The sequence below is a fragment of the Misgurnus anguillicaudatus genome, chromosome 3, assembly GCF_027580225.2.
Source record: "Misgurnus anguillicaudatus chromosome 3, ASM2758022v2, whole genome shotgun sequence".
NCBI lineage: Eukaryota > Metazoa > Chordata > Actinopteri > Cypriniformes > Cobitidae > Misgurnus > Misgurnus anguillicaudatus.
The window spans coordinates 31,819,008-31,833,781 of record NC_073339.2 but is presented as its reverse complement, the minus strand read 5'-3'; the positions used below and the strand labels follow the sequence as shown (position 1 = coordinate 31,833,781).

At 36.9% G+C, this 14,774-nt stretch overlaps 2 protein-coding genes across 2 annotated transcripts in view; one reads left to right on the top strand and one right to left on the bottom strand.

Annotated features, from left to right (window-relative positions):
• dnah6 (dynein, axonemal, heavy chain 6) overlaps positions 1-917 on the top strand; it is a 99,787-nt gene extending 98,870 nt beyond the window's left edge. The window contains exon 79 of the mRNA XM_055205484.2: positions 683-917. Within this exon, the coding sequence (XP_055061459.2) occupies positions 683-786 (104 nt within the window). The 3' untranslated portion in view covers positions 787-917. The remainder of the gene's footprint in view (positions 1-682) is intronic.
• Positions 918-2,166: 1,249 nt separating this feature from the next.
• Positions 2,167-14,774, bottom strand: part of chrna8 (cholinergic receptor, nicotinic, alpha 8) — a 94,846-nt gene continuing 82,238 nt past the window's right edge. The window contains exons 7-10 of the mRNA XM_073864525.1: positions 9,716-9,910; positions 9,392-9,478; positions 7,136-7,245; positions 2,167-3,150 (exon numbers count right to left, since the gene is read on the bottom strand). Coding sequence (XP_073720626.1) covers positions 2,611-3,150; positions 7,136-7,245; positions 9,392-9,478; positions 9,716-9,910 — 932 coding nt within the window. The 3' untranslated portion in view covers positions 2,167-2,610. The remainder of the gene's footprint in view (positions 3,151-7,135; positions 7,246-9,391; positions 9,479-9,715; positions 9,911-14,774) is intronic.

Genomic DNA, 14,774 nt, shown 5'->3' with positions numbered 1-14,774 from the left:
TCCTTGAAAGGTCCTTGAATTTGAAGTAAACTAAGGTGTGTGAACCCTGGTTACTGTAAATGTTACAAAATGGTTATTAAAAATACATGTTTACCCAACATATACGAAATTTAGTGGCGTGCGTTGACCTCTCTTCCGAGGAGGCAGAAATGCAAAATATGGGTTCAGAGTGTCATGTGTATTGCTCGTCATACAATATCTGTTTGGCGCATCATGTGAACCTATGTGCCACACGCATCAAGTCAAAATACCTGCCTGCTGCAGGTATGATGAAGTGGTTTATGATAAAAGAGACACTCGCGTTCACAAGATACTTGCAAGACACTCACTTAACAATAAACTCTCTAATTACACGTGAGATTAAGCAAGCATCTCTTTTATCATATACCTCTTCGAACCGTCTGCAGCAGGCATGTATATTGACATGACGCGTGATGCACATAGGTTAACATGACGCACTGAACACACATTTTGACATGGCAAGCCACACACACGATGACCTACATACATGTTGTGACATGCTTCCCATTCGTGCCTCCCCGGAAGAGAAGTCACCACACACCACTGACTAAATTTTAATGTTAGTGTTTAGTATTAAAATGTCATTTTTTTTTTAAATATGTATTGTTTATTTTTGCTTTTAAATTGTCGTTTTTGTTGTTTTCTTTTCTCTTTCTATTAGGACATTCCACAAATTTTGTGGTAACAGTAATGTTGCCATCTAACCGGCACAGTGACTACTGGATTTCCAAAGCTTCTGCGCTACTTTGCCAACTTAATGAGTGAGCACAGCTGTGTCCTTGCGTTCTCCGATTAATGTACTGTAGATCCTCTCTAAACACAATGTTCTTTCAGCATAATTAACAGAAAGCCTTAATAAATTAAACAATAAAATGTGAAGTGAAATAAACAGTAAAGTTGTATTTATCTTCTAGCACATTGTCGTAGAGAGGACTGTTTCAAAGTGAATCAAAGCACTGTATATACTTCTAAACGGACCTAATATAAATACTTACCAAGTACCAAATTTTACTAAAAATCTGGGTATATATAACAGTGTCAAACACCAGTTGGCCGCTGACATTTGAGCGAAATTATCTTATTATATAGTTAAACCTAAAAAATTTTAACTATACATTATGTAAATTACCATTTATTAAGATTATAAATGCTGTAGAAGTATTCAGTTCAGGTAAATTTGTGAACACATAGCATGCCTACATCATTGCATAGTGTTACTTAAATATGTTTAGTTAGTGTAGATGTAGTTTGGAAAACAATACATTTTCTCAAGGGAACTGCCGTTAGCAGGTGTGGAAAAATGTTACGTATAGGCCCTGTTTAAAAAGCCAAGCAAATTCTTCAGCAAAATACTCGCCTGGACTTGTTTTATTATTATTTTTTAAATCTATAATTTCTACCAAAATTACTTATTTTCACAGTGTTTACATAATATTTGTACATCATAAAACAGCACAGGGTCAGAATGAAGTCACAATATGAAGTCACTCCGATTACGTGGACAAACAGGACACACTTGAAAATTAAAAAACTGTTAACAACCTTAATATTCATGTAAAAATGACAATATGATATGTCCATAATATCTACCTTATATGTATGTTATTGCTGCTTTGGCAAGGAAACATTTGATACAAATCCATATTAGCTAAACATTAATATTGGTTATTCCAAAATATGATTAAAGGGACATTACACTTTTTTTTGAAAATATGCTAATCCTCCAGCTCCCCCAGAGTCAAACATCCGATACTTGCGTTTTGGAATACATTCATCTGAACTCCGGGTCTGGCGCTAGCACTTTTAGCACAGCTTAGCATAAACCATTGAATCTGATTAGACTGAATCTGATTATTACGCCATTGAGAGTATAGTTTCTAACCATATCTGCCTAGAAAATCACAACTTTTAATTTCCGTCGGTCTTAGTACACGAGGTAACTACAGAAGAGTTAAGTTTAAAATGGAAAAAATATTGAAACTCCTTGGTTATTTTTTAGCGCAATGCTAATGGTCTAATCAGATTCAATGGATTGTGCTAAGCTTTGCTAAAAGTGCTAGCGCCAAACCCGGAGATCAGCTGAATGGATTCCAAAACGCCAAAAATCAAATGTTAAACTCTGGGGGAGCTGGAAAATTAGCATACTTTCAAAAAAAGTGGAATGTCCCTTCAATGCTTAAGTATGATAAAAACAGTGTGATTTGCTTACATGAGATTAAAACAGTAGTTTGTATAAGCCTCGCAGACACATTTCTAACTTGTGACTATGCTAACAATGCTTGCACACACTTTTTACACACACCGACCCCAGTGCTCAGTCGAATACAGTATATAAAGACATAAAATATCACTCAAACAGCCATTCCCAAGGGTCTGTTTGTTTGTTCGAAAAGTCACATTTCAAAAATACACAACTTCGTTGAGGTTTTTCTCAATTATCACAATTCTTCACGTTGCTCTCAGAACGATGAGAAGAGGAAGAAATCAACTTTGGCGGTAGATACTTTTCATACTCAATCACATGGTGCTGTTTTAACATCTTTAACATGTCTACAAAAACGACAAATAAAACTCAATGCTGTCAATAATTTATGTGAAGTCTTTTGCGACTGCTTCAATGAAGTTAGGTGCAGACATGAGAATGGTGAAGGTGCAGATAATGGAGAAAAGTGAAAATGCCACCAGACAGAGTCGGTCAACAACAGCTGCTGCGAATTTCCACTCGCTGCAGATCGCCTCCGCCTCGTCCTGGTCACGGAAGCGTTGGGCGATGTACATCACTTCAGACAGGATGCGATGGATCTCCTGCTCGCCTGTGAACAACCTAACAGCCTCCCTCGTTTCATCGTTGGGCGATCCACTCATTCGCCCTCCGCTGCAGGACACACCTGAGTCGCTGCTGGGTGGGCAGCAAGTGCTGTCGATCGAGTGGTACCCGAAGTACAGATTCATGTGGCCATTGGTGGAGTTGGTAGACGGTGGCTGACCTGGCATCACTCCCATTTGAATGCTGCCGGCACTGGCATGGTGAACTGGAGAAGGGTCATATTTGTAGCTGGCTTTCCTGTCCTCACCTGGCTTCTTCATGCGTAAGAACCAAGCGCACCAGTTCAGCAGGATCACCCGCACCTTAGGAGAGCAGGGAAGATGAGGTTTTCCGGTAAGTTACTGAAGTATTTTACTTTTTATGATGCAAATATTCAGTGTGAAGTCAGTGTATTTCATAAGATATTTGAAAGAAAGTGTCCGGTAAGGGCTCAAATATGTTTAAAGATTCAGGCCTGCAAGCGGCAGGTTTTTCCCACTGGACATGAACCAAATAAGCAAAACCAGACAGCTGTACCTAGGAGCTCTTTCTTCTCATAAAAGGAGCAGAGGGGATATTAAAATTTAATAGGAATAGACCTCATTACCTCTCCCAGTGTGAAATCATGATGCAGACCGCAACAGAGCTACTGTAACTCTCAAGAAGCCCACCCACATTGGGTATATATGCAGAGTTCATATGCAACAGCCGCTAAATGCCACCTCCGTCAAAAATGAGATCATGATTGTAACACAATTCTCTTGACACATACTATATGTTCATCAAATACTTTTTCATCAAATCGCTTAAAGGCGGGGTGCATGATTTTTGAAAAAACACTTTGGAAAGGGAGTCGGGCTGAGTACCAAAACACACTTGTAGCCAATCAGCAGTAAAGGGCATGTCTACTAAACGACATCGTTTGCATATGTGTGTGGTGGGTCTATCAAAAGAAGGTCCGGATTCTATTGGGGTAGGGGCGTGTTTGTTTAGGTGATTTCAAATGTCAACATTGGTTTTCAGAGATTATGCACCCCGCCTTTAATCCCCCCCAGGTTATTTAGAAATAAATTTTTTTTTAGGCAAAATCCATTAGGAGTCTGATTAAAAATTCTAATTAACAAGAAATTATGCCAGATGCACTTAGTGTATTTTGCACCTAATCTCTTAATATGGGTGATTCTCACGAAATTAGACTTATGAGGTGTCATGAAACATTTTGATAAAAAAAGTAAATGCAAAGTATCAAAATGAGTATCAAAATAAGAAACATACAGTTACAAACATCTCTACATGTATTATTTTGCACGTGATTTCAGATGATATCATACAAACCAATTTTGTTGTTTTTTCCAAATTTAAGGGGAAATTTTTCATTACCGCAATGTGTCCATGATTGGATTTGGGTTCTTTGACATGGAAATATTTATAATTAAAAAATCTAAAAAATAAAAAGGTTCATTGCATGTTATACTATAAACATTTACAGTAAAGAAACATGTGGTATTGGGTGATCATTGGTAAATGTAGAAACAATAATAATAATATAAATGTGTCCAAGACCAATATTCTCATCCCCGCAACAATTTTCAATCATTGTTTAAGCCCTCAAGGAACTAACATTTTCAAAAAAATTGTTGGAAGGGACACTCAAGATGGCTACCAGGTAAGCGGTTCTTATTTTTTCTCCAGATAAAAGTTAAAATATTGTTTGTCATAGTACCTAGACAACTTTTTAGTTCTCATTACCTAAACATGAGTTTGTAAATGCATATATTTAATGTAATGTCATGTTGCGGTAATGATAATTTTTTGTAATGATAATCTAAAAAATGTAAATAATTCTATAGGAAATGTTTTAAAACCTCTAAAAATAATGGTTATAGTAAGTTCAGATCTTAATCTTATATGTGCAAACAAATTGGCTTCAAGGGCTTTTAAAAAAAATCTGATGCTGGAAGTCTGGATTTTGTGAGAATCACCCATATATATATATATTAGCGGTGTCACAATTTAAAAAATTTTATCGAAATAGATCAAAATTAAGTCGCAACCTCGAACTTCAAATTAAAAGATGGAATCATTGATGCTGCCAGGCTTGTCAAGCGGGAGTCAACCTCCTCTAACTTAGCTAGCTACAGCCAGTCAAAAGATAGCATGGCAGATGCCGGAGACACCATGCGAGCTGCTCTTTACATGGGAAACAAAAAAACAGCAAGCGCCTCCCTGCAGCCTTCAGCTGAACTCAATTAGAGCACACACGCGTGCACAGCAGAACGGCATCTGTGCCATTACCGGACGTTTTTCTGAACGTAGATCTGTTTACAGTAAGTTTCACAACAACTTATTTCAGTTGCTTAAGAGTTATGAAAACAGCATTTAAACATGACTTTTTGGGGTATAGTCTCACAATCTCGTCTGACGGTAATAAAAGCGCATTTTTAAGGTGCAAAGTACTGACAGGAATGTTCATCTGACAGGAAATTTCGTTTTATCAGGTACTTTGCGTGTATACCGAGTGTAAACACGGATAATGGCCCCCACAGTGCTCACAGGAACATTCAGCATTCTGGAAATGCGCCTATTACCATTCCCATCAAAATGCTTTTCAACGATAATATTACAAAGATCATTTCACTTTATTTATTATTACTCAACTTATATACTTAAATGTTTTGATTTCTTTGTATGATTTCAAAATTTGGCTTGATGGCTACATCTGGTGGAAATTTTACAGATAAAAATGCTGATGTGTCAAATACTTATTTTCCCCACTATATATATATATATAGATATATACATATATAGACAGACACACACACTGCGTGGCCAAAATAAGTCTCGTGTAATTTTTTTGCATTGCCTTTAGCTTTGATTAGTAGTGTAAATTTGTCAGGGAATTTGTCATGCCCTAATGCAATGTTAAATTAGGTTTTGGCAGATATCTGTATTGACAAATACTGTGGGCACTCTCAACTTTTCTCTTTTGCACTTCCAAAAGACTTTTAACAAGGTAAAGGTCAGGACACTGTGGTGGCCAATTCAAGTGTGAAAATGATTCCTCATGATCTCTAAAGTACTCCTTTAACAGTCTCAGTTCAATAAATCTTATAATTTTCATCCTGGAGCATGAAGAAACAATCCATTGATGGGATAAACTGGTCATTGTCGGTCAGCTAAAATATTTTGGTTGCTACAAATTGTTGTTTTTCCTTCTTTTTGTAAGTGGCTTTGGATACAAGTTTCTACTTAATATAAATAAGCCTAAATCTTTTTATTGATTACAATACTGCCTCCAGATGCTTGTACAATGGGCACTAAACAAGAAGGGTGTGTCGCTTCAGACGCTTCACTTCTTTTCTTTTGATCGTATTTAAATAAGACTTCCCAGCTTAAGTCACCTTTTTGCGATTTACTGTTTTCTACATAAAATCATCCTACATAATGTAAGAAAGATTCTGTGAAAAGGTCATGTCAAAGATTGAAATCAAACTTTGATGCTCCTAATCTCATAAGTAGATTATAAATCTTTAACCTTTATTTCCTTTATCCTCTTCGATGTTTGGTGTGTTTACGCATACCAATAATTCATCCCTTGTGAAACACAGCAACATCTTTATCATGACCACCCATTACGCCCTCTGATATGGTTGTTTAGGAATTGAGAATTTGCTGTGCACACTGCATTAGTCAGGGTTAAAGGAATAGTTGCCAGCTGAAATATTAATCATTGCAATGATGATCCAGTCATAGACTCCTAAGTGTTTGCTTATTTAAATTCAATCAGCAACTTTTTATGGCCAGGCAATGCGTATAAAACCAGTTTACCAGCTGGATTTTTATGGATTAAGCACTTTCAGATGCATTAACGAATGAGAAGCAGTATTTTAAAGGAATAGTTCAGCCAAAAATGAACATTTTGTCATCATGTACTCACCCTCAAGTTGTTACAAACCTATATAAATTTCTTTGTAAGTGGGACACAAAGGAATATATTTTAAGGCAAAGTTTGTAACCAAACAGTTTTTGTGGACCATTGACTTCTGGGAGTTAGCTAGTTAAGTGAGGTTCAGGAGCAACCATCAACCATTAACCAGCGTTAATATTAACATTAAAATTAGTTCTTTGGTTTCTGATTGTTCCATTTCTTTCCAAATAGTCAGACAGTTTGACATAATGCAAGGGACTTATAAATTTAATACATTTAGTATCTCTTCCTTTCGTTCTTATCTCCGGGGTGCCCATGGTGGCACTCACACCTAATCCTGCCCAATATAAACATCTAAACAATAAAGAGCTTCCACTCACCCATCTTGGCATCTTGCCTCCTTGTGGATCATGATGATGAAACTGCAGAACGAGGACGGTCACAACAACCGACAAGCCCACAATCATCATGGTGCTGGCAAAGTACTGAGCTACATGGGGCCAAAATGACACAAATGCATGTTTAATCTAAAACACGTATTGCCTAAAACAGACTACAGTAAAATATTTAAAGAACGTAATGTGAAATATTTCCTATGAGACTTGTGGGATTCTCCTATTAGTAAAGTATGTTACTGCTTTCCAGAATTGGCACACAAATAATATAATAATTTAAGAAAATGTGAGAGCATCTTTTTACATTAGACCAGTACTTTCCATAAAGTACATTTCTTTGTCCAAGTATGCATACTTCCTTGCGGGAACGTATGCAGAAATATGTCAATTGAGTAGGATGGCCAAATACTAGCATGATATACCAGGCAAACTGCATTAAAGGGGGGGTTCAATGGTATTTCAAGCATTCTCACTTATTAACACAGTTATAGAGTTGTTTCCTCATGCTAAACGTAGGCAAAAAAGCAGTTGGACGTGTTAGGCTGCAGTCACACCAAAAGCATTTATGGCAGTTGCAGGCGCCTTTTTTGAATGATATTCTATGGACTGGGCGCGTTTGCACGCTGTTTATGCGCGCCGAGCGCCTTGCGGTTTTTTGCCGCCTGCCGCGCACGCGTTTTTGAAGGAGCGCTGAGAGCGGAGAAGCGCCTGACGTCATTCACGTCTTCCATTGTCCAATCGAATCAGGGGAGAGGCGGGCCTTACGTTGTAGTGAGGGAAGTTTACAGTTGCTTTGAAGAACCGGACTCCACTCGCTCACTCTCTCCTTCGTGTTTGTGCACCTCTCACCCTCAAACAAGGTCAGAGCAAGCGCCCTCTTTTTAAAGTTTCTGCTAATATGACAGTTAACAGCAATAGAGCGTTCACGCTTCAATATTTGATTGACAAGACAGCTGACTCTGTGGTTGCTTAGCAATATGAAAAGCCGCGTCGCACTGCTCTTTTTTTAAAAAGGCAGTGCGTCGTGCCTTGCGTTTGCAAGCGTTTAAAGCGCTTTTGGTGTGACTGGCCCCTTACAGAGTATTTCTGTGCCGAATGCACTTCGCCAGGGTTCGTAAAAGTTTTTTTCGATTACAGGTCCAACTGACGTTTCAGGGGTTTTCTATACGTATCACTTCTTTATATGGGCATTTCCTCCGGAAAACCCCGCCCACCCGTCAATCAGCGGGAGACGCTAGAACTTACAAACATTTACATCACGCAACAGCTTTGTTTAATTTCAAAACTCAACAATGGCACGAAAGAAGAAGTGTGTTTTTGGATGTAAGGAGAAGAAATCCAGTAGCAGCCGAGTTTTGCGTGTGTGTTTGATGCACTGGATTTTCCCAACCAGGTCACGAGTTGCACGTGGTAAGTAAGACTGTCTTATGTTGTAAATATGCGCGTGCATATTATATAAATTACACGAACATGTAGTGAATCATACGTTATAAGTGTTGTATAGTGGTGCAGTACTCGCTCCACCCGCGGTAGTAACTCCTCCTTCTTCATTTTTTCGTACGTTATCGGAAAGATTCGGTAAAGCCAATATCTCTTTTATAAATCTGATTAAACTAAAGACTCTTCGGAGATATAAAGGATGTCATACTACTCTATAGGTACTCCAGATTAACATCAAAAATGCAGAAACAGCCTGTGTTATGTGAGCTTCAATATCACGTATTAGTATACTGTAACTTCTCTCACATAACCAAGTGACATCATGAAAGTACCAAACTGACAGAAGCGTCACCTCTATGGATATTAAATTCCCATTAAACCAAAGCAGTGTCATTAGACATGCTGTTTTGATTCTCTTGTTAATGTGATGTCACACTGATTAAGCATCGCCCATGCCATGGCCATTGACTGACTGGGTAATTTTACCCAAAAGCTTTTCTAAATGCGTTTATTAGCATGTTGTAGCGCTTATGCAGCTAAAGATACTATTGTCTCAGACTGTATTCACAGTAAACAGATGTATTTTTAACCAAAAGCATTCCCTGTGTGTTGGTTAATGAGTGAGGAGCAGTAGCTCATTTGCATTGATACATTCTAGGCACATCTGAGGCTTATATTGCATAATATGTGCCCTTTAATGTCTTTGTATTACAGCCAGTGTCTTTTTTGTTTCATTTTAGTTTAGTTAATTATGTGGTGTACTACAACAGTACAGACAGTCAGACGCACTCCTTGACTTACCAATGAGAGGAACCGAGTCAGAGGTGGCTGGCATGATCTCAGCCACTAGCAGCATAAAGACGGTTAATGACAAGAGGACCGTGATCCCTGAAAAGGAAAGTATAAACCAAAATAATGTCAGATGCAGATCGCATTTTAAATAAATATCTTATCCTCTTTGAATATTTAGCAAGGAACATGTTGAATACTTTTGCTAAACTTTCAAAAACACTACTTTGTCTCTCTCTTCTTCATCTGTTTCTCTAACAGTTGTTGAAACTGTATTTAGGCATGGGCACACACTCATATTATTGCCCATGGTGCGAGAACTTCTGTTCATCTTACCCAGTGATATCTTCTCTCCAGAATCTGCAGGCAGCAGGAACACTAGCAGAGCAAGACCAGAAATCAGCACGCAGGGAATGAGCAGGTTGAGACCGTAGTACAGTGTTCTTCTACGCATTGTTACAGTGAAAGTCACATCAGGGTACGGCTCCTTACAGCATTCATAATACAGCTCATTGCGTTTCCCAGGGACAGCTGAAACATATAAATACACGATTCAATCAGATACAATACAATGTGGCTATAAAGCTTAAAGGTGCGATGTGTAAATTTAAGCGGCATCTAATGGTGAGGTTGCGAATTGCAACCAACGGCTCAGTCCACTGCTCACCCCTCGCTTTTGAAACACATAGAGAAGCTGTAGCCGCCACCAGACAAACATGTCATCGTCTGAGACTTAGTAAAATAATTTGTCTGTTAAGGTCTTAGGAAAATGGTGGCACAAAATGGCGACTTCCATGTAAGGTGACCCCCGGTGTATGTAGATAAATAGGTCTCGTTCTAAGGTAATAAACACATAATAGTTCATTATGAAAGGTCTTTATACACCCCCGATAATATAGTTTTGTATATTATTTTACATTTCTGTAAAGAGATTCTTCTAAAAATTACACACTGCACCTTTAAGAGATAAGACTTAGAGTAATCCTCAATGACTACTGTAGTAAAATTGCTTGTTTTAAACAAAACAATATCAGTTTTTATATTTATATACCAGGGCAGTGGTTCTCAACCTGGTCCTGGACTTGTCAAACAGGAAAAATATAATACGGCATCATAAATATAAGTGACCCATCCATAATACAAATAAGATTTATAAAATTGTGTCTGTCATGAAATTACAGCCTTGACAAAAAGATAAGCTCTTAATAGAATTCAACCACAGATAGGATCCTACAGTACATTAACTTTAAAGTGCATGAACTTCTAAGTAAATACAAGCATTAGTCATTATTATTTATTCTGTAGATTTTTTTGTCCTTGGTTTTTATCTGTGTGTGAAGCACACTTATATGTGACCCGGTCTTTGAAAACCCAGCTATAATTCATACATTTTTCTTTAAAATCTGTAATAGTGTAAACATGTTATATATTTTATATATTTATTAGTGACTTAGTAGGGTAATGCCAAAATTATGGCTGCATAACAACTAATCGCAACTAATCGTTTGCAGAATTAAAGAGATAATATAGAGTATTTGTGTGTATTGTGTATAATAATTATGTATATATAAATACACACACACACACACACGCATGTATATATTTAAGAAATCCATACATGTGTATATACATTTTAATATTTATGTATTATTTATATAATACATTAACACATTAACATGAATAGTATATATATATATATATATATATATATATATATATATATATATATATATATATATATATATATATATATATTTTTTTTTTTTTTTTTTCACATTTTGCATGTGTGTGTGTGTGTTTATATATACATTGTTATTATACACAATACATGATGTAAACAAATCTTTAATTCTCCAAACGATTAGTTGTAATTAGTTGCTATGCAGCCCTCAATGAGTGATATCAAACTCTGATGTTCCAAATCTTATATTTAGATTATAAGACTTTGGCCTGAATTTCACATGCAGGGCGACATATTTGCTTTTCATTTTCCTAATTTGTTTGGAGTGTAATTCAGTGTGTCTTAAATCAAACCAGGCCCAGGATTAAATAATACTGTCACGGCATCTAAAATGGATTAAAACAATGTTTTATTAAGAGAACTATTACTTTCAGGTATGAGAAACAATAACACGACATGTTGCAGATCAGACAGTCCTAAGCCGTCAGGGTCAGACAGCCCTCCTCTCCAATTGATTAAAATTAAATAAAAATTGTAATTAATTAAACTTGGCGGGAGAACAAAGAGCTTTCATCAGGATTTCACGCTGTACAATGACTGGTCAGAACTGTCATGGTATTCAGAGACAATCACATCAAACCAAATTACTGCTTTGAGTCATTTAACTGATTACAAAAGACTAACCTGAGTGATTGCCCCCTCTATCTCTCTCTCTCGTGTGCGTGTGTGCCTGCATGCGTGTATGTGTGTACCTGGTAATCCTTAAAATCCTTTTTTGGTATTGTGGGGACATTTTTGGTCCTCACGAGGAAACAAGCATATAAATCATACAGAATTATGTTTTCTGCGAGTGTTAGGTTAAAGCAGTGGTCTCCAACACAGAGTCTGTGTCGCCCGTAGATGCATGGAATGCTTGGTATTTATACTCATATTGCACAAATGTGCAACGTTCCAGAAGATGACTGTATGGGATCATGGGTTATTTAGGTTTCACTACAGTGATGACAAACTTTTGCAAGACAAACAACAGAAAAGCAACTAATAACATATTTAAAAGACGACGTATAGAAACGCTTGAACATAGAGGTGAGCGGGGCAAAAACTGGGTTAATCGTAACACAGACCTTTTACATAGTAGTTACTCATGGTCAAGCGACTGCGTGTCAGATGTTGATCTCCTGAGAATTTGTTAGAAGATTTAAAGGCGCTCTAAGCGAATCCGTGTGACGTTACTTTTTGTTGATGCTTGAACTGTTTTCAAACAAACAGAGCTTAGCTAACTCCTCCCTCTCCCTTCTGTGCTTTCATGAATGCGCACAACCCCCACCCCCAAATCCTTCTTGTCTTTTATTGGCTGGAACACTTTGTTATCGTTTCTGGTGTAAGGTTTGGCCACTTTGTTTTTATTGCAGTTTGTGGAGGCTAGGCTGTCTACAGAGATCGCGCTTTTTTACAGTTTGATCAGCGGACAGGCAGCAAGCAGATAGTGAGATGTTTACTGTATGTAACAAAAAATGTTTTATGGTCTAAAACACGTGAATTCGCTTAGAGCACCTTTAATGTGTTTTCATTAAGATAATACACTCTCAGAAAAAAGGTACAGAAGTTGCTACTGTGGCGGTACCTTTTTTTTTAAAAAAGTACACTTTTTACATAAAAATGTGCATATTGGTACCTCAGATTTGTACCAAAATTGTAGATATTATGACCTTTTTTAAAGGTACCATCCTAGTGGCAAATTTTTACCTTTTTCTGAGAGTGTACATTAAATTAAAGAAATAAAAGTCAATTTCTTCATTTTATATTTTTTTTCTGAGTTTGTGCAAGTACCAAAATAAAATCTCTTAAAGGAGACATATCATGAAAATCTGACGTTTTTCCATGTTTAAGTGCTATAATTGTGTCCCCAGTGCTTGTATCAACCCAGAACATGTGAAAAAGAACAATGCAGTAACTTAGTTTTGGTAAACCATTCTCTACAGTACATGCATGTAAAAAACAGGTCATTCAAATTTGGCTCCCCTTGTGATGTTAGAAGGGGATAATACCGCCCCTTAATCTGCACTATCCAACCACGGCACTGCTATTTAGTGCTGAGATCAGCTCATTTGCATTTAATAGGACACCCAAAAATGGCACATTTCTGCTCACACCTACAAAGTGGGAATTTTAACATGGTATAATAAATGATCTACATGGTATTTTTTAAGCAAAAACTTTCCCTACACACTCTGGGGACACCAAAGACTTATCTTAAATATTACAAAAGGTATTGTGAAATGTCCCCTTTAATAACTGTGTTGTTGCTTAAAACATAGCACCATTTTGAAACATGTCAACAACTCTTAGCAGCTGTAAGCTATGTAGGCTTACAAAACATGTTAGCTGTAATACAAGCCATTAAGATAATAACATTAAAATGTAAATTCCACCTGTAAGTACAATATCAGGGGAAATAAGTTACAATTTAATTTTTTCATAATTGTTTATTTCTTTATCACACATCGACTTCTCTGTCGGTTAAAGTTAACCCCACACATGGGGTTATTTGTAATATTTGCACTTCTGTCACTTCTAATATAATTGTACACATAATTTGTAAAGATGTGTATGTTGCTTTTGTAAAATAAGATTAATCTAACTCAATTATTTTATGAATGATTGAGCCAAAACAAGCAAGCCAAAACCAAGTCTTCTATATGTATATATGCAGGCTATATGGATGCTGATCATCAGGCTGACTAGTAGTTCCATCTAAAGTTATTTCGTGCGTGTGCATGTGTTTGTCTGCAGTGTTAAAGATGCCCATTCACAGACTGCCCATGCTACTGCACAACCTTGGCACTAAATTAAACATTCCTGCCAACTGGAATCTGTGCCAAAGCACTTCCAATTACCATCAGGACCCCATCTGTTAAGCAGACCATGGGTCACATTGTCGAAATGAGAGACTGAGACATTGACGCGTAGATTAAACAGCCAGACATTAACAGATTATGAGATTACAAATAACTTTGGCACAAAGAAGACTGGCATTAAAACACCTGTGTGGAAATGGTCACATAAATAATATTTGGGAATATATTGGTGTCAAACATCTTATGGTGTTGAATTTGATAAGCGCAGTGTTCTTTAATAACACTGTAATATAAAACAAATTAGAATACATGACTTTATTACAGGATATTGAAATTGTGTTTGCAGCATCTTAAAAGCCTCATGAAAGAAAAAGAGAAACGCTCTCATGAGGATTTGAGAAAATAATTCTCCACGTTTCCTTATTTTTGTTCTGCATCTGAGGTTGTACATAAGACATAGCATCTTTCAAAGACCTTCTGTACTAGACGGCAGGAGGAAATTACCCACTCTGCATTCAGACCAGCCCACAATGCTTTTACACACTTTTCCATGAAACACATAAAGAGAAATGATCAATAGAGTCCCTGCAGGCAAAGAATGAAAACCACTCAAACACACACACACAAATGATCCACACAGAGCACACAATAATATACTGACACTTGAAAACACAAAATGTGTGAGAAGCAAACAGATCTATACCATTATAGAGAGAATGTGTAAGTGCTTTCATAAAAAATGATATGCTCCCTCACAAAATGCCTTTGCCCATCTCTCTTTTATTTTGTAGGTATAGATGTGTAGTGTGTCATTTTTTGTTTCACATGGTTGTTAAATACTTAAAAAATGACAACA